Source organism: Lepidochelys olivacea, assembly GCF_965140295.1.
Source record: "Lepidochelys olivacea isolate rLepOli2 genome assembly, chromosome: 1".
In the NCBI taxonomy this organism is placed as follows: Eukaryota; Metazoa; Chordata; order Testudines; family Cheloniidae; genus Lepidochelys; species Lepidochelys olivacea.
The window spans coordinates 250,947,759-250,971,681 of NC_140411.1; the positions used below are offsets into that span (position 1 = coordinate 250,947,759).

The window sequence follows — 23,923 nt, forward strand, 5'->3', positions numbered from 1 at the left end:
AGAGAAGAACTTTTTCCTGAATAATTGGCAACAGCTGAAATCACCTTGGAACCATAGTGTAGAATTTGGTTTTATCAGCTGGAAGCTTGAACAGCTTAAGCAAATTGACAAGCAAAGTAAAATGGGCATCCAGAGCAGATCAGGTTTCATTAATCAATTTTTGGATGATCAGAAGGAGAGAAATAGTGCTTAACCTAGTGGCTTTACAGGTAATAAACAGAACTGCTCTGATTACTTCATAATCTACCAATTTAAGGAGGGTCCAAACAATTCTAGTTTTGATACTGGTTTCTCATCTAAACCCTTGCACCAAATGTAATGTAATATAGCTTTGTAAAGCCTAATTTTAGTGCTATGGGGCTGGGAAGAATCAGATTTGTTGTTCACGATCAGCACAGGGGCAGGATCGTTTCCTTTGTCCATGGCTCAGCACTGGGGGGAAAGGAGCAAAACGCTACTGGGAAGCTCTTCTGGGAACAAATTCTGTAAGTAGTTAAAGACCGATCATGTGCAACATTTAATATAGGCTCAGCAAAGCATTAGAAAATGTATTATCGGGGTAATCTTGCAGGCTTTCTAGACAAGTCTGAAGCAAGACTTGAACAAAAAATTCAAGATTTTTGACTTTCTAGTGACTAAAATGGAAAGTACAATGGAAACAGCGAAGGAAAGGACAAACTGAGTATAGAGTCCAGATATTTCCAAAACAAAGTAGATACTACCTAAGCTGTTTCTGGTCTGTGGGTCAAAGAGACTGCTTCTCTTATCTCTGCTTGAGACAAAAGAAAACGGAGGATTTGGAGGATACAAGAGTGCACTGAGGTTACAGATTCCTCTCTTGGGACACAGATTTAATAGACACTTTTCATACATGCTAGTGGTGAAAGTCACCTCACTGCAGAGATGCCTTGCACAAAGACATCAACATTGGGGTTAATTTAACCTAAATTATCAACCACCCTTTAAGTCCCTCCAGTGCCTTCATAGCTGATCATTGCCTACCTACTTCAATTTTAATCCTCTTGAGGAAGGGACTGTGTCTTGCTTCATTTATTATATAGCACAGACCTTCGCATATTATCAGTGCTTAACAAATAAATAATAATACTATTTATCACTGTTAAGTTTATTTTTAAACACTTCCTCCAAACAAAACAACCCCCCGCAACCCTATCAAAAGTATTATCCTTCACTACATGCCAAATCTCAAATTAATTTTCAACTCCTATTCAGGATTAAGTATTATTCCAATCAAACGCTGAATTAAATATTACCACAGCCAGGGTAAAATGAAAGTTCATGTAAGGTTTCACTTGTTGACCTTGATTCTGCAACTGAATCTACAATGGCAAGATAAGTGGGAGCTGCTATTGATTTATTCTTGCTGCTTTACAAAGTGCAGCCACTTTCTACTTCTCTCACCTTTTCCAAGACTTTTAGAGAGGAAACTGTTTGACTGAACATGAGGTGACAGTACGCTGAACATAACTGTAGTAATACTGTACTAATGTCCCTGGCAAGAGAAAGCAAGAGTTTAGCCCGAACAAGTATTTCAGACACACTGCCATGTCCTCCTCAGTTTTGTTCAGTAAGTACAAAGAAAAAGGAGGATGCCATACTAGTTTTGTCTTTGTACTAATGTGTTTTTTATGAAAATACAGCTTTAGGCAGTTTAGCATAAAAAATACACTATCAAATTCCTCACCATAAGAACGGCCATACTGGGTCAGACCAAAGGTCCATCCAGCCCAGTATTCTGTCTACCGACAGTGGCCAATGCCAGGTGCCCCAGAGGGAGTGAACCTAACAGGTAATGATCTAGTGATCTCTCTCCTGCCATCCATCTCCACTTTCTGACGAACAGAGGCTAGGGACACCATTCCTTACCCATCCTGGCTAATAGCCATTAATGGACTTAACCTCCATGAATTTATCCAGTTCTCTTTTAAACCCTGTTATAGTCCTAGCCTTCAAAACCTCCTCAGGTAAGGAGTTCCACAGGTTGACTGTGCGCTGAGTGAAGAAGAACTTCCTTTTATTTGTTTTAAACCTGCTACCCATTAATTTCATTTGGTGGCCCCTAGTTCTTATATTATGAGAACATAACTTTTCCTTATTCACTTTCTCCACACCACTCATGATTTTATGTACCTCTATCATATCCCCTCTTAGTCTCCTCTTTTCCAAGCTGAAAAGTCCTAGCCTCTTTAATCTCTCCCCATATGGGACCCGTTCCAAACCCCGAATCATTTTAGTTGCCCTTTTCTGAACCTTTTCTAATACCATATATATCTTTTCTGAGATGAGGGGACCACATCTGTACACAGGATTCAAGATGTGGGCGTACCATGGCTTTATAAAAGGGCAATAAGATATTCTCCATCTTATTCTCTATCCCTTTTTTAATGATTCCGAACATCCCATTTCCTTTTTTGACCGCCACCGCACAGTATGTGGACGTCTTCAGAGAACTATCCACAATGACTCCAAGATCTTTCTCCTGATTAGTTGTAGTTAAATTAACCCACATCATAATATATGTATAGTTGGGGTTATTTTTTTCCAATGTGCATTGCTTTACATTTATGCACGTGAAATTTCATTTGCCATTTTGTTGCCCAATCACTTAGTTTTGTGAGATCTTTCTGAAGTTCTTCACAGTCTGCTTTGCTCTTAACTATCTTGAGCAGTTTAGTACCATCTGCAAACTTTGCCACCTTGCTGTTTATCCCTTTCTCCAGATCATTTATGGATAAGTTGAATAGGATTGGTCCTAGGACTGACCCTTGGGGAACACCACTAGTTACCGCCTCCATTCTGAAAATTTACCATTTATTCCTACCCTTTGTTTCCTGTCTTTTAACCAGTTCTCAATCCATGAAAGGATCTTCCCTCTTACCCATGACAACTTAATTTACGTAAGAGCCTTTGGTGAGCCATCCATGGCCTAGCCCTCCATGACTTTAGCTATAATACTCGAAGCTCTGATCTTGTTCAATCTCAAGCCCCAGGCCTGCATCAGGACCTACTAAGCAGGGACCCCAGAGCCCATGTTGAGACCTGCTCACTTGCAGGGGGCAGCACACAGATGCAAGGGTTTGCTCTAGAAGATCCCAGTGCAGGACTGGGGTTGACATATGGTTTGCTTTGCTTAATGCTTGGGTGGAATACCTCCAAAAACCACTTTGGGCTTCCAGAGAAAGTGAGGTTTGCGATTCACCAGGCAGCACGCTTCCCTGTGAATCAGTACTGAGTCAAAGCAAAGTGGTTGTTTTGGGTGGGGGTTTTTGCTTTTTTGTTTTTTTTACATTTCCAAACCTTTCCCCACTTCTGGGAAACACAGCAAGGCCAGACAATGCCTTGCCCCACATAAACTTGTGGAGGGAAATGTTGCACATACCACATAAAAATTTGTGGCTGAATACTCAGGCTACATCTATGCTGCAAGTAGGGGTGTAATCTTCAGCTCATGTAGACACACCCATGCTATCTTTAATTTAGGTAGTTCACTAAAAATAGCGATGAGAACACTGCAGCACAGGCTACCTCATGCCTACCAATGCCTGTATCTACCCGGGGGACCAGGTGGGATTATACAACCTGCACTGAAGCTTGTGGCACCAGGGCATCACTGTTATTTGTAGTTAACTAGCTAGATTAAAGATAGTGCAGGTACATCTACAAAAGCTACACATTAAACCTCTGGTTGCAATGTAGACAGAGCTTTAAGTTGTTAACCAACTGCATATTTCTATCAATATTGAGTGAGCTCAGTATATCAGCTCCAAAAAACAAAAGATTCTCTCTCCAGGAAGTTAAAGGAAGAGTTCTGTCAGCACAGAGAACTGAAATGACCAAAGTCTGATATATTCCACTCAGTAGAGCACACACACATATCTCTGTATACATACACACACACAGCCATACAGAACTGCACAGCAACGAAAATGTCCAAGAACAGACCCATTACACAGCCCAGGTTATAAGATTTCATTATATGCATGTACTATGTTATTTGTGATAAGACAAATTGTACATGATTGGTGGGAGGGATAAAAGGTTTTAGCTGCCATTTCCGGAAGCTAAATCTACTTGTAAAGGCAAGTTAGAAAGTTAAGAGGACAAAATACATGCTTTTTGCAATATACTTGCAAAACACTTAGTAAATTTGTAATAGCCTATGTCGAAGGAGCCTTAAGATAAGTCTTGACTTCCAGGAATTAATGGGACAATTGGGCAGTGGAACAGTTTGGCTTATGAGGTATTCAAAAGACACAGAGACGATCCAGACAAAGTTAGAGAATTTCTTGCATCTAGAAGGAATAATACAGCATCTTTCTCACAAGGAATAAAGGTAAGAAGATGGATTAAAATGATGCAGGCAAGTTTCTTTCAACCTCGTCACCTAGGTTTCCCCAACGGGAAGACAGATCCTAGGGGTGTGACACAGCATTAGATAATACAACAAGCAAAGGAAAAGCAATGGGAACCACTGAGTTTTTGGGATTTATATTATTGTGTAATTCATAGCAGTTCCACTTTTTTTTTTCCAGATTGCAGGAAGCCTCTGCCATGGTGCGTCTCACCTTCTCCTCTAACGACACCATATATTTCCTAGACTGTTGCATTCACAAGTGCTCAGGTTACCTTAACTACTCCCAACACATCTTCCCATCCCCTTTTACCTTCTGTCGCTGCTGGATATTGCTCACGGTGTCTGGCTGAAACTCCAACTTGTCTGTTCGGCAGAGCTTCCAGTATAAAATAATAATGATAAGCAGCACCACAGCCACTGGGACTGCCACACCAACAATAATCCACAGATTGTTATTCTGAGACTCGGACGATGACTCTTTCACTTTATCCACAGCTGCGGAGTTAGAAGGGGGTAGTGGGGAGACAAGAATTTTATACAGTTATATTTTTTTTTTATCTGTTGACACTTTAGGGGATATTCATTTCTATACTCTCATAATTGTTAGCAAAGAGCTACATTTATAGGAAACAGACTGCCGTATAGGCAAGGTGATAAACGTATTACTTAATGTACATCTTGGCCAGGAAACACAAGTGTGGAGCAAATGATCAATTGTCTTAAAGCCTACTTTCAATTCTGGAGACCTGTGCTTAAGTTGCAAGTGAAAATGGGTTTCCATCACAGCCTTTGACATGATTAGTCCTCTCTGTTCAGGAGGAGCCATAAATTGAGTTGACATGGAACAGTGTGGGAGAACTTTTAGCATTCTTGCTTGTACACTGACTTTGTAAAAGGGACACAGTCAATTTGAAATCCAGTCACCTACAAAAAACAGGTTAAACAGTATTTTCACATACAGTATTACACCTAGCCCTGAGTTCTGCAATCATATTTTCCCAGTTTATTTACTAAATGTTTTTCTTTCCCGTTATTATGTGCAAATCCCTACTAACAAAGGAGGAAACTAATTATACAAGGGGACACAAGGAAACTGACTATGCACAAAGTAAACAAACTGGAAATAGAGAAAATTAATTCTAGTCAATTTCATTTACAGTAATTATAGATACTACTTGAAACAATAGCAGGTAAAATATTTTCAGTCAGAATTGTAATTTTTAAAGGGGCACTTTCAAACTAAAATTAATATTTCTGTGTGAATTTATTTTTGTGTATTATTCTTACAAGTAACTCTAGTTGGTACAACTGGACGAGATTAGAGGAAAATAATTATCAGATTTTTTCCCTTTTGTTTACTTTGCACATTTGATACCACTTGGAGTATAGTCGGTTTCACTGTTTTTATCAGTTTATTAAGTTTTCCTTTGGTTTCTGTGGGCTTTTGACAGCAACAGGAGAGACAAAAACATAAAAATAACATATATGCTTTTTATTTGTGATTTATGATCTTCAAACTTTTTAAAATTAATTATTTGGAAATGAAATTTCATTTAAAATGATAAAAGAGAACACACTTAAAAACACACTTGGATGTACACAGCCATTAGCATCTTCCCTGTAGCGGGAAAACACCATAGCAGCCCAACACCATCGCATTTTACTTCAGAAATGGGGACTACACAAAAATGAGGAAGATAGTGAAGCATAAATTAAAAGGTACAGTGTCAAAAGTGAAATCCCTGCAAGCTGCATAGAAACTTTTTAAAGACACCATAATAGAGGCTCAACTTAAATGTATACCCCAAATTAGAAAACATAGTAAGAAAATCAAAAAAATGCCCCCATGGCTAAAAAACAAAGTAAAAGAAGCAGTGAGAGACAAAAAGGCATGCTTTAAAAAGTGGAAGTTAAATGCTAGTGAGGAAAATAGAAAGGAGCATAAAAGCCAAAAAAGAATTTGAAGAACAGCCTAGCCAAAGAATCAAAAAGTAATAGCAATTTTTTTTTAAGTACATCAGAAGCAGGAAGCCTGCTAAACAACCAGTGGGGCCACTGGATGACTGAGATGCTAAAGGACTCACTCAGGACGATAAGGCCATTGCAGAGGAACTACATTAATTAATTCTTTGCATCGGTCTTCACTGTTGAGGATGTGAGGGAGTTTCCCAAACCTGAGCCATTCTTTTTTAGGTGACAAATCTGAGGAACTGTCCCAGATTGAGGTGACATTAGAGCAAGTTTTGGAACAAACTGATAAACAGTAATAAGTCACCAGGACCAGATGGTATTCATCCAAGAGTTCTGAAGGAACTCATATGTGAAATTCCAGAACTACTAACTGTAGTTTGTAACCGATTGTTTAAAACTGCTTCTGTACCAAATGACTGGACGATAGCTAATGTGACACCAATTTTTAAAAAGGGCTCCAGAATCCTGGCAATTACAGGCCAGTAAACCTGACTTCAGTACTGGGCAAACTGGTTGGAACTATAGTAAAGAACAAATTTATTGGGGAAGAGTCAACATGTTTTTTGTAAACGAAAATCGTGGTTCGCCAATCTACTAGAATTCTTCGAGGGGGGCAACAAGCATGCAGACAAGGGGGATCCAGTAGATATAGTGTACTCAGACTTTCAGAAAGCCTTTGACAAGGTCCCTCACCAAAGGCTCTTAAGCAAAGTAAGCTGCCATGGGATAAGAGGAAAGATCCTCTCATGGATCGGTAACTGGTTAAAAGATAGGAAACAAAGGGTAGGAATAAATGGTCAGTTTTCAGACTGGAGAGGGTAAGTAATGGTGTTCCCCAGTGGTCTGTACAGGGCCCAGTCCTATTCAACATATTCATAAATGATCTGGAAAAAAAGGTAAACAGAGAGGTGGGCAAATTTGCAGATGATACAAAACTACTCAAGATAGTTAAATCCCAAGCAGACAGAGAAGAGCTACAAAAGGATCTCACAAAAACTGGCTGACTGGGCAAGAAAATGGCAGATTAAATACAATGTTGATAAATGCAAAGTAATGCACATTGGAAAACATAATCCCAACTATACATATAAAACGATGGGGTCTAAATTAGCAGTTACCACTCAAGGAAGAGATCTTGGAGTCCTTGTGGATAGTTCTTTAAAAACATCCACTCAATGTACAGCAGCAGTCAAAAAAGTGAACCAAATGTTGAGAATAATTAAGAAAGGAATAGATAATAGGATAGAACATATCATATTGCCTCTATATAAATCCATGGTACCCCCACATCTTGAATACTGCGTGCAGATGTGGTTGCCTCATCTCAAAAAACATATATTAGAATTGGAAAAGGTTCAGAAAATGGCAACAAAAATGATGAGGGCTGTGGAACGGCTTCCATATGAGGAGAGATTAATAAAACTGGGACTTTTCAGCTTGTAAGAGAGACTACTAAGGGGGGGATATGATAGAGGTCTATAAAATCATGACCGATGTGGAGAAAGTAAATAAGGAAGTGTTATTTACTCCGTCTCATAACACAAGAGCTTGGGGTCATCAAATGAAATGAATAGGCAGCAGGTTTAAAAGAAACAAAAGAAAGTATTTTTTCACATAACACACAGTCAATCTGTAGAACTCCTTGCCAGAAGATGTTGTGAAGGCCAAGACTATAACAGGGTTAAAAAAAGAACTAGATAAGTTCACAGAGGATAGGTCCATCAATGGTTATTAGCCAGGATGGACAGGGATGATATCCCTAGTCTCTTTGCCAGAAACTGGGAATGGGTGACAGGGAATGGATCACTTGATGATTACCTGTTCTCTTCATTCCCTCTGGGGCACCTGGCATTGGCCACTGTCAGAAGACAGCATACGGGGCTAGACGGACCTTTGGTTTGACCCCGTATGGCCGTTCTTATGTTCTTAAATAACATCCCAATACTGGTTTATCCTTACAACTTCGTGAATATTTCCCAAACAAATATTACACTACATTAGTAAATATAGAGCATAAGCTTAAAAGGTAACTGAGCTACCTAAACTACTAAACTAGAGGGAAAATAATATTTTAAAATCATGCGTGAACCAATCATTAATATTTTCATAATAACTACCTCACTGGGCATATACATTTTTTCCATAAAAATCTTTCTGCAAGTGACTTTGTAGATCAGACATATGCTGTATTATATCTGACTATTCTAGCTATTGCTACCAAAGCAAAAAGACTTTGTGCTTTCGTGTCACTCACTTCTCATCTACATACAGCAAAGTCTTGTGTACCAGTAGGAGTACTCAGGGCAAACAACCTAACTAGTTTTAAATGGAGTTTGCTAAATTTATGAACTGGATTATGAGACGTGGTTGCTTGAGATAGGAGGTGACTGGACTGCATGATCCAGGAGACCTCTTCCAGTCCTGTGTCCTATGTTTCTATGTGTTGCCTACACTGAAAAAAAAATGAAGTTAATTATGGATTTAAATCTAGTCAGAGATATTATATTGTTTATATTACAAATGTTATAGATTTTAAACCTTCCCCCCACACCAGGGTGCACAGTTTAGAGTAATTCTTATATGGCACCTTAGCTTCACTTGGCTGTAAATATTTTCCATTTCACATTCCCGCCTCACAACTCTCATTGAGTTGGCATGCTAGGGATCTCCTATACTAATGTTCATGCACATCTAGTTAATGAAATCTTATTAACAGGTAATGACAAGATCAAACTACAGACACATCACTAATAGATCAGTAAATAAAGATGAGATCTATGACATTCAATCAAGGAAAAGAAGCCACAAGTTATGCCTCCCAGCTGTTATGATCCAAACAACCCCTTCCCCACAGTAACTGCATCTTTCACTCACAAGGAAAAAGTGGCTTTCTTTTTTTGCTTTTTTGGGGGGTAGGGAGTTGTAAAAAGAGTAATATTTAAATTGTGTAGACTTGCATATTTCACATAGATGGAATATTCCATCCCACAAGTATACTTTTTCCCCATTACCCTCCATTTTTTGTAAATTCACGGGTGAGAGCCTCACCCCTGCTCCAGCTCCTTCACGGTGCTTAAAGGGGCTGGAGCAGCACAAAGGGCCTCAAAAGTCCCGTTTCTGGCTGGTGGACACAGAACAGGCATCGCACAGACAGTTCTAATGCATTACAGACATGATATAATACGTATTACAGTTTGCTTTGGGCAAGTCTCCAGATTTCCATAACTAGGGTCATGTTTCTCCTTTCTTTTCAGTGGTACAGTGATGCAGAGTTGGTGGGACTTACGTTGTGCAACTGCGCCTTGAATGCGGTATCCAAGAATGATAGCGGCTCTCTGGATGTCAACTCTGTTAATCAGATCTGAAGACTTTACAGCGCTGAGCCTCTCTCCAGTTTGATCTTCCACAAAATAGATCAGTTCTACAGGGTTATCAGCACCCACTAGCCGTGACACATTGACAATCTGAAGAGATACAGGAATGTTTTAAACTTCAAATAAAATTTTTTTTTCCTCCAAGGTTCTCCCATATTTCATCTTTTAACCCTTTCCTCACACACTTCTATGCTTATGGGTTTGCACTCAAAAAGAAAGGCAATGAGAACAGCTTTACCTAGGGAGAATCAGTGCTTCTCTTTGAATTGCCACTGTCACTAACCCCTGATGATGCAAGAGCAAAAGGCCCCAAATTAGATCACGGTGAGAAAACATGTTGCCGCTAAGGTGAAATCTTAATATCCATCAGACCAGGCACGCCAGAACACATGGTACCCCACTAAATGCTCACTGCGAAACCTGGAAATGGACAGTATACAGAGAAACCCAGCAGAAAGACATGTTGTGTAAACAACTCCAAGACTGTGAGAGTACTAAAGAGACAATATAAGACCTAATTCTACACTACTTCTAAGCATGCAAATATCCCTGATTTTAGCAGCACTCTAGTTAATACTGAGGAAGTGAGGACATCAAAAACTGACTGTTAGGTGTTTATCATTAATCCATAATAATTTGCTCCCAAAGTAAAACTCAAGACATCACCTCATAAGTAATAATAACGGAATAATAATCACAATTCATTATTAAGAGAAAACTCCATCTATTCCAGTGGATGATTACATCAATGCAGTGTTAAATCAGTGCCCTTAATTACACAGGCCAACATTCAAGTGCTGCAGGAAAGGGAAAAATCTATAGACATGACTGCCTGGTGGCTGAGGAGGCAATTATTTACGGTGAACTAACCCTTTGCAAAACACAACCGCTCAAGCACAAAGCTGAAGTTCTTGGCTTGAACAACTTTGGTATCGCTGTAACACAGATTTCTGGGTGTGGGATGGGAGTAGGAGTGACTTCTAGCGATTCAGATTTGTGCCAAATAAAGAAGTTAATTCCCAGCTAAATTTTACCATGCAGTTGGAAAGTGATGTCAGGAATTTGTAATACTTTATGAGTTCGTGGGTTTGATTTCCCTTATGGTTTGATTTCACTTGCCCTTCCCAAAGCACCTATTTTGGCTTCACTTTATTGTTTTTGACTTCATTTACTTGACTTAGACCCAAACTGTGTTGATGTTACCCATATGTATAGGAAGGCTTTCTATTTGCTCCAAATGAATCATTTTGCTTGTTCACAACTAGAGCACCGAACCTTCCTACAAGAAGCCAAGAATTTACAAGACACACTAAGAAGCCATTCCTTCAGTGCAACTTTAATGCCATTAATCAAAAATATGTGTTCTCTGAGGCAGCCCTGTAGACACCTTCTCATGAATGAACATTTAAATTGTAGATGAGAACCCTCAATACTCTGTTCTTGTAAAATTAAATCTAATACACTTTAACCGTTTTTAGATTAACCATTTATATGGTGCATTCAGTTTAAAAGTAGGTGAAATAAATGCTGGGAATGATTCTATGGAAGGCTGAACCAAGGTAATGCGATATGGAAAGAATCATAACAGTAGGGCAATGGTATTGTTCTCTCACAGAATTATCTTCTAATAAGGAATTCATTCAACTGATGATTTCGAGTCCCATTCCTCCAACCATTTGTGCACATGTTTAAAGTTAAGCACATGCATCAGTGTTTGCAGGATCAGGGCTTATGAAAGCAAAGCCAACTACTCTCCCCTCCCCAGTTTCCAACACTCAAATTGTTATTAGGGAGTGCAGTGCAATATTCCAGTTCACACCAGTTGTATTAGCTGTAACATTCCATCTCAGAACATCAAGTTTATGATGAAATAATTGACAGATCCTTTATCGTAACAGTGTTATTGGACTCTGATGCAATTATATCATGAATATACACTTTAGATTTCACACACTGACACACAAACAAGACAAATTTCTTTTCAGTACAAAGATTGGAAAAAGATGGGAGGATCTCACCCTCCCACTCTCCTTCAACCCTTCTGCCAGCTGAGGAGCTGTCTATAACTCAGTGGTTCTCAACCTATTTACCACTGTGAGCTGCATATGCAGTTCTCTATGTGTTACGTGGGCTGCAACCACACAATATAAAATGTCATTGCCCATGATATATAACACTGGAAGGGTGAGGGGGGGGGGGGATTAACCTGGAAAAAGAATGTATGGTGGGGGTGGCTCTTTGATAATTCCAGCTGAAATAAATGTTCATGCAGTTGGTAGGGCAGCACTTAAAAGTGCACCCCTTTGTGACCCGATTCCACTTTTAATTCTTTTTTGCCAGGACTGTGACCCCGTGCGACTCTGCCTACTTTAAGCCTTGCCTGAGCTGGGCCAACGAAACAGCTCATGGTCAGCAGTATATCCTCCTCCGGGCCACTGCGCTGCAGTCCAGGGGGCAGCGAGCCTGGCGTGTGGCACACAGCAGCTCTGTGCCCTGGGCGCCTCTCACCTGGAGCTCATCTGAGGTGGAAGCAGAGCAGGCTGCCCAGCTGCTGTCTCTGTGCATGGGTGAGCGGGCACTGACCTCCAGCTGGCGGTAGTGACTATGGCGGGTTGCTCCAAGCCCAGCTCAGTGCAGTAGGAGTCCCATGTGGGGCTCAACACCAGAATGCTGTCCAGGCCAGAGAGGATCACTGCTGTGGAAGGCACTAGAGCCCTGTAGCAGAGATTGCACAGGAGGGGGAGAGGGCTCCTCCCCACCTGGCCTGTTGCAGCTGCCCAGTCAGGAACATGTCCCTCCACGGCTGCTCCCAGACAGTCAGCGGCAGGGGTAATCCCATCCACTGAGCCAAGGGACACCCTAGCTGGGAAGTCACCCACAGGACAAATTTCCACCCTGCACCAGCTGTTGCTTGCAAATAATGGTACAAAATTTTAATATAATGACTTACAGGGCTGTGTGCTAAAGGCCCCGGGCGCCGGGTTCCCCTGTGGGCTCTGGGCTGCCAGCGGCTGCAGGCTGCCACCGGGGTCTGGGCCGCCGCCTGATCCCACATGATGGGGTCCGGGCCGCCGCCTGATCCCACATGATGGGGTCCAGGGTCAGAGTCCCTGCCCAGCTCTCTGCTTCTGGCCCCACTCTGTGGAGGGGGCTCTGGGCAGAGGGCACTGGGTATAGGGGTTTGTGGGGGGAGGTGGCACTGTGGTTCTCAACCTGTGGCCCAGGTAACACTTTGTGGGCTGCATATGTGGCCCACAATGATAAATAGGTTGAGAACCACTGCACTAGGAGCTCATGTTCAGCTAGATTATCCACCATAACCCCAAATCTTCCCAGGATAGAGATGCCCATCCCTAAGTATGGCCTACATACTTTGTTTCCAGATGTATACACTTAAATTTAGCCATAAACACATATTGGTGCTTATGCCCAGTTTAGAAAGTAATCTAGTTTGCTCTGAATCAGTGACCCATCCTCTTCATTATATACCACACCCTCAATTTTTGGGTCATCCGCACACTTTATCAAGTCAACATCTGTAAAATGGGGTAATTAACACCCACTTTTGCAAAACTCTGGATTTCTCTACACTTACATAGCAGTTTACATCTAAAGTATTATTTTAGATATATTTCATAGTACAAGACATAGACCACAGTGTGTATTATATATATATAAAGTTTACGTGTAGTAGGTCTCATACTATTTTCCCAGTGAGGTCTTCTGTACAATTTCATATTATTTTTGTTTTATAATTTATAAAGTGCTTTAAGGTGCTAAAGACAGCACAAATGCACAGAAATCCAGTTTTCCCATCAAATGGAGATGCCTTCCATGTGTTAAGAAGCAAGAGCCAGTATTTTATATCTGTGCTTTGAGGGTGGAGGAGAAGGAAGAGGAAGCATATGAAAAAAGCAAGAATTTCAATCCTTAAAAAACAAAACCAAAAAAACCCCTCGTCAGTGCAATTCACTCCGTTTCTGCTTGCATAAATCACATCTTTTCTGTTAATATTAGACATGTGCTTTAACCTCTACAGACTAAAAGCTTAACTATGTTGCAGTGTCAGTAAAAATTAATTTAAAAAAATGTTTCCAAAGGAGTACCATAGGTCAGTGAATAGTGTTGCCTTGGTAACCAATTCCAGTCCATAAATTACAGTAGGAAAATCTACGTAGTGGAGCAACTCAGAAAGCATTTGCACTGTGTCAGTAAGCCAAAAGATCCTATAATCAGTTGCCAATTTATTAGTAAACAGCAGGATTACTTCTTTTTGAGAAATATGTACATCCCACAGGAAAAAAGAACAAAAAGAGATTCTGCTCTATCAAAAATAGGATTTAAACATTAATGCAATTAAGTCAAGCTATGCCAGGGTCTGGATTACTTAGCAGACATTACAGCATGAACCATATGTTCAATGAGCAACACACACACACACACACAAAGTCTACCTTAGGTTTGAGTAAGATGTTGCATAAACCTGCAAAACCAGGAAATACACTGGTGCAGCTTTAATGATGGCAGCTGTGTCCTTAAGCAATCTTGCTGGGTCTACATGTCACAGTATTTGTGACTAATATCAAGGATTCATCCAATGTGGCATTTAGGCTCTGATTCTGCAATTGTCATGTTGGGAGGGACTAGTAACTAAATCTATATGAGGCGCCAGCTACAAGGTCTGTCCCTGTAGCAGCTATCCCAGCCAGCAAACCACCTCTATTTTGCTAGCTGGAAATCTGGTTTGCCACAACAAAACGGGTTTGTCCAACAGCCATAGGCAGAGGGGAGCCTGAGGACTTAATCTCTATCTGAGGACATTACTGGAAGCCTAAAGTACATGGAAACACTACAGTTCCCTTCAGAGATCCACCCCAAACACCACTGCCAGGAACACCCTCATGTGCTGGATGGGTCCCTCAAGCTCTCTGCTGCCAGTACAGGTCTGGTGAACTACCTCTGGTTCATCAAACCAGGCCTTGTCTACACTACGGGGGTAATTTGACAGAAGTTATGCAACTCCAGCTTTGTGAATAATGTAGCTGGAGACAAGGTAGCTTAGGTCGACTTACTGCGGGGTCTACACTGTGCTGCATCGACAGGAGATGCTCTCCCGTCGACTTACCTTACACTTCTCATTCTGGCGGAGTACCGGAGTCGATAGGAGAGCGATCTGTGGTCGATTTAGCGGATCTTCACTAGACTGGCTAAATCGACCTCTGGCGCATCGATCGCAGCATCGTCAATCCCCAGTAAGTTTAGACGTGCCCCCAGCAAACTAACAGGTGGTTCACCAGCTAGGGCAGCTGCTGGAGTAGCAAAAGTTAACAAAAGAATTCCAACAAAAAGGTCAGACAGTGGAAATTCTTAAAGTTTCCATTTAAAAATAATAAAAATCCCAAATAACCTCAATCTTTACTAACAGATTATGTGCTGTCAATTTGGGAAGGGTACACTGATCATACAAAAGAAGACACTGCTCTCAGTGAAAAGCTGAACCCCCCTTTGATATCAAGGTTGTTACCACACTTATATAATAATTATTTTCTCATATAGATTCTTAGATAACTAAATATTAGCCATATGAGTTATTTAATTTCTGTAGTTTTCCTTTAACTGAGAACTTCACTGCTTCACTGCTTTCGTCACGTTGTGCCACAACCTTAATTGCCATTCTTTTCTAGGATTCACCTTTTTGTTCTCTACACCATTCAAAAGGAATATAGATAATTTCCATCTAACATAAATTAAGTATTATTTTAATATGAGCTTCTGGTGGTGTTTTTTTAAAACAGTACTTAACAGCCTCATTCCTCATAAAAGTGCATAAGAGCTGACATGACAGACTACTCATAAAAATGTCAAGTGCCTTTAAGTCTGCATGATGTAATGTAACCTACAGAGTATGCCTTGCATTTGCAAGAAGAAGCTATAAAAGGTGAAATTCTCTGTGAAACATTTGAACGAACACACAAACATAGATGGGATTGTGTTGTGTATAATAAGCAACTGTAAGGCTGTAAATCCTGTGTGTAGCTATGGCTTTAGGTGTTTATCTAACAGAGCGTGCCACCCTATGAGCAATGCAGATGAGAGAATGGGAAAAGAAAAGATGAGCCCTTTGGGTACCGTCAGTCCAAACCTCTTATTTTTATGAAAGGTTCAAAAGCGTTTAGATTTAAAGAAGTGATTTTACCCAGTTATGATTTTCAATAAACATATTTATTAAGGAAAAAAATGTGCCCCCCACCACGGTGCCAGTTCTACTTTCACAGCATAGGAAAGGAAAACAATTACTGTGATAGCATTTATCAACAATTGCCTCCTTTTCAATTGTTTTCAATTGAACAAGCTCTTCAATTTTCACAGCGCTCAGTGGTGTCGTGATTTAATACAAAGTACCTTTCACTTCAGGAAACCTTAGTTCTAAACTGGCTTGTCACAAGTGACATGAATGTGTGGTCTCAGTTTAGTCTCCAGTGGACAAATGTCCTTTTAACTAAAACAACACACAGTTTGGTACAACTGGCAGTCTGCGCCCTTATTTCACTTCATTGTGGGTTGGTATTAGAACAGAGCTATCAGAAAAGGCATTACATCATGCACCACATGCTGCTAGCCTGCAGTATAAGAGAAAGGTTGAAAATAACATGCATAGACTGGAAATTTTGTTATTTGTGTCATGGTGTCCTCTGGATGCACGCGCGCACACACACACACACTTCTCCAAACCAGTTCACAATCTTGTTCAGAGAAACCTGCAGAATCTGCTGCAGCAAAATTAAAAGGTTTATTGCGGTTGAGAATTGATTTCTATGCCTCCTATCCCCTGCTGAGGTGGGAGAGGTGATGTTCTATGTTACAACAATTTGTAACAGGCTCCAAGGAGCTATTGTGCAGCCAATGGACCACTGAAATGCCACAACACTCCAGCCACCCACCCTGGTCTCAGACATGTGTCACACTATGCCAGGGCTGGGCATGATGGCACAGGACTAGCTCTGCACCACCTGGAGTCCCTTACACCAAAAGAATCCTCATATAATGGTGCAGAGTAGCTTTATTGGGGTCAGGAATCTGGGCTCAAACCTACACTTCTGCTACCTCACCCTCAATAATTAGAGGCCAAACCCATAGAATCATAGAATATCAGGGTTGGAAGGGACCTCAGGAGGTCATCTAGTCCAACCCCCTGCTCAAAGCAGGACCAAGCCCCAACTAAATCATCCCAGCCAGGGCTTTGTCAAGCCTGACCTTAAAAACTTCTAAGGAAGGAGATTCCACCACCTCCCTAGGTAACCCAGTGCTTCACCACCCTCCTAGTGAAAAAGTTTTTCCTGATATCCAGCCTAAACCTCCCCCAAATAGCACCACTGTACACACTAAAACTCTGCTGCTCTAGCAGATCCTGTTAGCGAGTGGCTGCAAGAGGCAGGACAAGGAGCATGTGCAGTAGTTCTATGTCCCGAACACTGAGAGAATAACAGTTCTTATGAAAAGATGGTTACCCCCTTAATAAAACAGCTGCTGATCCCCCAAAAGTCAAGGTTACCCTATTACTACATTAACTACCTATCTGCAAAGGGCAGCCCAACTGAAAAGAACTTCATCACTTTTGGTGGGAACACTGCAAAGTTTCACAGTCTAACATGTGGTTCTGAGGGCTGGGGAGGGAAGAACACAAGTCCTGTTTAGGCGACGAGTTGCAGATTGTAAATAGTGCACTGTACTAGTTACTCTTTTGCCTATAGAAGAAAAAATACTGCAGGTAGGGAGAGAAACGTTTATGTTCACGTTTACACTCAGTTACATGCAAGCTAAAAGTAAGTGCTCCAGAATTTTCAGTCACGTAGTACAGACACTGTAACTCCATGCTCACCCTAGGATTGTAAATTCAAACGTGGGTGAAGACACATGAAGGGTTGTGTTTGTGGGGGCACAAGATTCTTCCCTGTTGTCTTCTAAGTGGGCACTGGCAAACAATGGAGCGTAAAAAAGAAAAATTGCAAACGTGTGGTCACTTTCTGATAGCTAATAACTTGATCCCGGAGATAAAGTAGGTAATTGTCAGCCAACACAAGCACAAGGGACTCCATGTACCAGATCACAGGAGTCACTTATGCGCCAAAAGGACTGTTGGTAGTATTATACATAAAGCACACAAAACTTCACTGTGAAGAGGATAGGGTTGCTACATACACTGCATACCTGACATTAGCCCACAAAAGCAAGGATATGAGAAGTTAAGCCACTTGGCAATATATACCCTCTCCTCCTTTATCTACAGGCATGTGTCTTAACATTATCACAACTACCATACACCACAACCTGAACTCTTCCCCCTTCAACCATCTCTTCTCCATACACCCATTCACCAAATTACCCTCACCTAACACAATTAGCTATGGCGGTTTGGTGTAGTGCTGTGTTGTGCTGGGAGAGTATGGTATAGTTTGGTAAAAAGGAGTGATGAAAGGCTGGTATCCCTAGGGAATTAAGCAAAGGTTATGGGGTGCAGTACTAGGTTGTACTGCCTCTCCACTGGGGGAATCCTCAGCTGCTGCCCAGTTAAGGAAGCTTGATAGCTCCTTTGTACCAATGAAGCAGTAAAAAGGAACAGTTATTGGTGACTAAGGCCATGTCTGCAATAGGGCCTTAGGGCAGATGCTTCCTACATCAGTGGAGGGGTTTTTCCATCAGTGTAGATAATCCACCTCTCCGAGAGGTGGTAGCTAGGTCAACCAAAGAATTCTTCCATTGGCCTAGCTATATCTACACCAGGGTTAGGTCAACCTAACTTACAACACTCAGGACACAAAATTTTTCACAGCCCTAAGCACAGGTGCTGGAACTATGGGTGCTGCTGCTGCACCCTGTGGACTGAAGTGGTTTCCATGATCTACAGGGTTTACAGCTTGATTCAATTGCCCTCAGCACCCCCACTAGACAAATTACTCCAGGGCCGCTGGCCCTAAGCAACGTAGCTAGGTTGATCTAATTTTTAAGTGTAGACCAGGCCTAAGACCTGGCCCATAGAATACAGCACAAGTACAGCCACTTCTGGGAGTAAAGCTCTGTGTTCTCTCCCAGTGAAATACAATGCTATCGCTAGAAAGAAAAGGAGTACTTGTGGCACCTCAGAGACTAACCAATTTATTTGAGCATAAGCTTTCGTGAGCTACAGCCGATGAAGTGAGCTGTAGCTCACCAAAGCTTATGCACAAATAAATTGGTTAGTCTCTAAGGTGCCACAAGTACTCCTTTTCTTTTTGCGAATACAGACTAACACGGCTGTTGCTCTGAAACCATCGCTAGAAAGGGATCTCTCTTAAAACCTGTGCATGTAAAAACGCAGAACTGGCGGTTTATTACCTAAAGGATAAAACAGTAACTTTTTCCATGCAGCCTAACTGTATGTATTTTCAATATGATCGCATCTTTGTGGGTAAGACATAAGGTTTATTTTATTTCAAGAGGCAGAGGGATAAACATGTGCAATGGGGAGAATAAAAAATCTGAAACAGGGCTCTGTATTCACAGTGAATCATAGCGGCGCAAAAGAAATAAAATACAAACTACTCATAGAACAGATGCTTCTTTGAGCCCCAAACCCCTCAAACATCTGGAAATTAAAACAGGAGGGGACACTGCAGGGTTATACTGAAGGAAGATGACAGGTCTGAACTGCCTGGATGGCAACTCTTAGGTCAACTGTTGATGGATTAGCTGGCAAAGTTATTTTTAAACAACTTTCCCATTAAAAAGGTAGACTGGGTTTCAGTTTGTTGATCTGGCTGATAAAGGACCATCTGTGACAGCCAGAAATCTAAGGAAAGGTTAAGTTTTCAAACCTTTGCAGCCAAAAGGTGGCTTTCACCCACATGAACACCACCAGCCACAATGAAGGTACAGTCTGAGAACCACCAACACCCAGACATCACAGCATGGGAGGGGCTGTTATGGATGCCAAACATGGTGCTGGTGCAGTTAATTCTTCTTTCACTACAACTTCTATGACTGAGAATATCAGACCAAACAGGCAGTTAAAAAGTGTAATATGTTATTTTGTTTGACAAGATCCCTTAGCTGCATAGCATAAGTGCCAGCCAGCACTCAGACGCATTATCCTATTTCATATTTATATACTGTTACAAAACACAACAGAGTACCTAGAAGCGTTTTAAGAGCTGTATGGCCCCCCCCAAAGGAGGGGGCAGCCTTTGATCCATAAAAGCTTTGTCCCTCTCTTTGCAAGACACCTCAACTAAATCAGGAACTCAGTCAGTTCTTAAAATAGGCTGCTTTTAAGAGCTGTTTCTGAGGATTGTTTTTAAAATCACAATACTTACTTTATAACCATTTAACACTCCCATTGTTTTCACTGTTATCACAGTCATTAGTTCAAAAGGCAGCAGGGCAGCTAAAAGAATGTTAGTTGCACAACATGATTTATGCATCAGTCACATATGGCAGCTGGACTAGAGGCTTTCATTTCATCTCTTCTTCCTTCAAGTGCTAGGTATTATTTACTGTTTGAACAGTTTATTCCCCTTTACACATACACACACACAAGCACAGGTCCAGCCTCTGACCTATTAGTACCTGCACAACGTTGCTGCCGGCAAACGTGGCTCGTTTCCATATTCGCCCTCCGGTCAAAGCCTCATTTAACAGCTGAGCCAATTTCCGCTCCATCCCAGCCTGAAACACTTCCTCCTGAATTCGCTGGTTGACAACACCCAAGAGAACTACATTAAAAAAAAAAATCAACCCAAGAACAAACAAATTAGTAAGAAGCATTAGTGTCTTTTATGCAACTTCAATTGCAGGCCTTGAATCATTCTCTAGAGCCCTCTGCTGGCATAGCATTGAAATATTCATACAGGAATCCCTCCCAGCTCAGCGGGAGATTGCAAGTTGCAATGCAAGACCTTGGAAGAAGGGGTATTAAAAGAAAAAACCGCTGAGGTGATTCCTGGAACTTCACAGGGGCTAGACTGGTCCAGAACAAATGCAGTCATGGGACAGCCCTGCCTCCAAAAAAGCTAAATATATGAAAAAATATATATAATGATATATATCAAAACACAAGCAGCAGAGAGTAAAGAATTCAAAAAGTTATAACCAATTCCGATTTACCTGCTTTCAATGTTAACCATACTTTGAGTTCACCAGTCACAGAGTCAGGGGTAGGCAGGGATAGGGGATATAAACAGGAAGATAAAAATAGGACAGAAATAGCAGAACAGGTAGGAAACAGAAAGGAGAAGAGTGTATCGTCACCTGTTTCAGACAGCCCCGAGCCTAAGCCTATGAGAGCAGTGGTGCACAGAAACTGGTTAGCACGAGTGGCTTGGACAACCCAGGAGGCAAGTGCTGTAGACACTCCAACCATTAGAGCCACCACGGCAGTTCAGTTAAAGGGGTTACACTAATCATCGTCATTAATGCATACCACATTTAGCAATTCCATCAGTAGTTACTGGGCACAGAAGCCCTTTTTTGGTTCAGACAGGTTCTAACCTCTATGGGCCCATGCACTCCCCTGAAAGGAACCCACAGGTTCTAAAGTCTTTAGGGCTTGTCCATGCTGGGCAGCTGCCTTTCTACTTTGGACCTCACCCTTTTGAATCTGGTCTCCAGCAGGCTGGAATTCCAAGCCCGCACCTGCTACAGTCCTTTAGCTGAGACTTCCTTCCCCAGGCCCCGAACCGCCACTGTGGCAGCCTCTAGCCATAACTGTGTTCCCCAGAGACTTCCTCGCAGCATTCCCATTTCAGGCTGCTTTTCCTTGGCCTTTTCTTACTGAACACCCCCATCCCCTGATCTCACATACACAAAGATGCGAGGTTCCTTAACTCAGCCTCCCCTCCGCCCCCTCCTCCTGCTCTTTTCTCAGCATCTCCTCTCTTTCTGCCTCTCTACAGGAAAGCTCCTTTCTTGGTGTGGGCCACATTCCAGGAGCATCTCTTGCTCCCTTCAGGGTCAGAGGAACCACTGCTTCACTCTCCCACTTTCTAAGATGGCTTCCATCACTTGTTCCACCCCCATGATTTGACTGACTAATGGAAACTGACTCAGCCACATAAAAGAGTGTTAGTTTTTGATCAGTCCCAAAGCTGGAGCAGCTCTTTCACTGGCTGGTGAAACAGTAATAGCCTGGTCCTTTAGCGGTCCATGAATGTATAGAAAAGCAGCTGACTCTGTGACTAGCACTACCCTAGTGTACTTCTCAATCACAGGTGCATGGAAAAGAATTTACCTGCTTGTGAAATTTCTATCATAGGAGGATGCTGGACTGACACTCTCAGCAACAGAAATTAATTTATCAAAAATATCCTTCACAACAGAGCTGGTTGAAACATTTTTTGGATGAAAATTTTCATACAAAATTTTCATTTTGGTCACATTTTAGTTTTTTCTTGGTTGAAAAAATGGATCAAAAGCTCAGAAGAGTCTGACCAAAAAATTCAGTTTTCAGAAAAGTTTATATATTTTTGGCTAAAATTCTCATTTTTTAATTTGGTTTTCAGTACAAATGTTTGTGTTTCAGTTTTGAATTCTTTTTAAGCCTAAATGATTTTCAAATGCTTTTTTTTTTTTTTTAAGCTTTTTGTTCTAGTTTCTCCATTGGGGGAAAAAAAAAGTCATAGGAAGTTTTAGATACTCTCTCCCCCTCGCCCGCCAAAAAGAAATTTTCCACACAAAATAAGTGGTATCTTTCAACTGGCTCTAATCACAAATGAAGTATCTCAGAATTAAACAGCAATATAAATGATCAGTGATCAAGAACAATTAAATGCAGGAAACTTGACAATATAATTTTTTCACCTTCTTTTAAATTCATATAGATTGAGAATTACAAATAATAGCAGCAAGTGTATTCCACACCAGAAGGACATAGTTACAGAAAGCACTAACTTTCACTGTTTTATGATTATATTCAGGGCAAATTAGGTCAGCTGACTTGGATGAGAGCAATTTGCAGGAAATTAATTTGGGGGGAAAAACAAAATAGGATGGAGCTGCATCATTACAGTCCCTAAAACGGTTTAAATTGTATGGCATCTATTTGTATTCTGTTGCATAGCCGTGTGTGCTTTGGTGAAAGGTGCCATGAATAAATCAAGTGTTAAAAGTTTAAAAAAAAAACATAGCTTAAAAAAAATAAAATAAAGCAATGTCCAACTTAAATGGCAGTTAGTGTATACAGCACCCTCTGCACACCGGAGCTGTGTTACTGCACTTTGAATAAACTGCATTCTAAATATAAAACAATTTTTGAGCCAATAAACAAGGAATTGCAATAGTTCATTCTACACAAGTGCATTTCCCAGCAGTTCCAGGTTATTCATTCTTTTGCTTTGGAGTTTATTCAGACCTAAATATAGTTATTACCTCAAACCGTAAGCAATCTCAAAAGTTATTAATGTGTTATCTAGGACCCGGCTAACAAAAATGGTCTCACAGCTATCTACCCTTATATAGTCTACATACCTGTTCTCACCCAAGAAGATTTCATCAATTGAGACACATTGAGTTGAGGGTAATGAAAGGCTGGGGGGAAAAAACATCTGTAAGAACTGTATACTCAACAGCACAAAAACAAGAAAAGAGGCTGTTTCATAATTCACATTAAGTCAGTGAACATCTTATTTGCTGATATAACTCTTAGTGCTATACATAAGTGACAGAAAGACATTGCTCTTGATATATATTTTCTGGTTCATACGTCTGAACGTAAAGCATCTGACTAAAGTGGTCAGATTAATTACCTGAAATATTTAACATACCACCCCGACAGCTTTGCTTCTAGAAATATTAAGCAAAGCCTGTTTGGCTAATTTGTCTTTAATGTAAGATGAGATTTTTGTTTGCTAAGATCAGGCTGTACACTGGATGACCCTAGGTCAGGGTTTCTCAAACTTCATTGCACTGCAACCCCCTTCTGACAACAAAAACTATTACATGACCCTGGGAAGAGGGCCCGAAGCCTGAGCCCCACCACCCTGTACGGTGTGGGGGTCAAAGCCAAGGCCCTGCCACCCTGGGGAGGGGCCAAAGCTTGAGGGCTTCGCTCTGGGCTGGGAGGTTGTAACCTGAGCCCTGCCGCCTGGGGCTGAAGCCAAAGCCTGACCCCTGCCACCCAAGGATGAAGAAGCCCTTGGGCTTCAGCTTCAGCCCTTGGTGGTGGGGCTTGGAC

At 41.2% G+C, this 23,923-nt stretch overlaps 1 protein-coding gene across 1 annotated transcript in view; it reads right to left on the reverse strand.

The window, feature by feature from the left end:
• KIAA1549 overlaps positions 1-23,923 on the reverse strand; it is a 209,400-nt gene that overhangs the window by 52,958 nt on the left and 132,519 nt on the right. Inside the window, exons 7-10 of the mRNA XM_084643183.1 lie at positions 23,218-23,277; positions 20,323-20,468; positions 9,633-9,810; positions 4,686-4,870 (exon numbers count right to left, since the gene is read on the reverse strand). Of these exons, the coding sequence (XP_084499309.1) occupies positions 4,686-4,870; positions 9,633-9,810; positions 20,323-20,468; positions 23,218-23,277 (569 nt within the window). The remainder of the gene's footprint in view (positions 1-4,685; positions 4,871-9,632; positions 9,811-20,322; positions 20,469-23,217; positions 23,278-23,923) is intronic.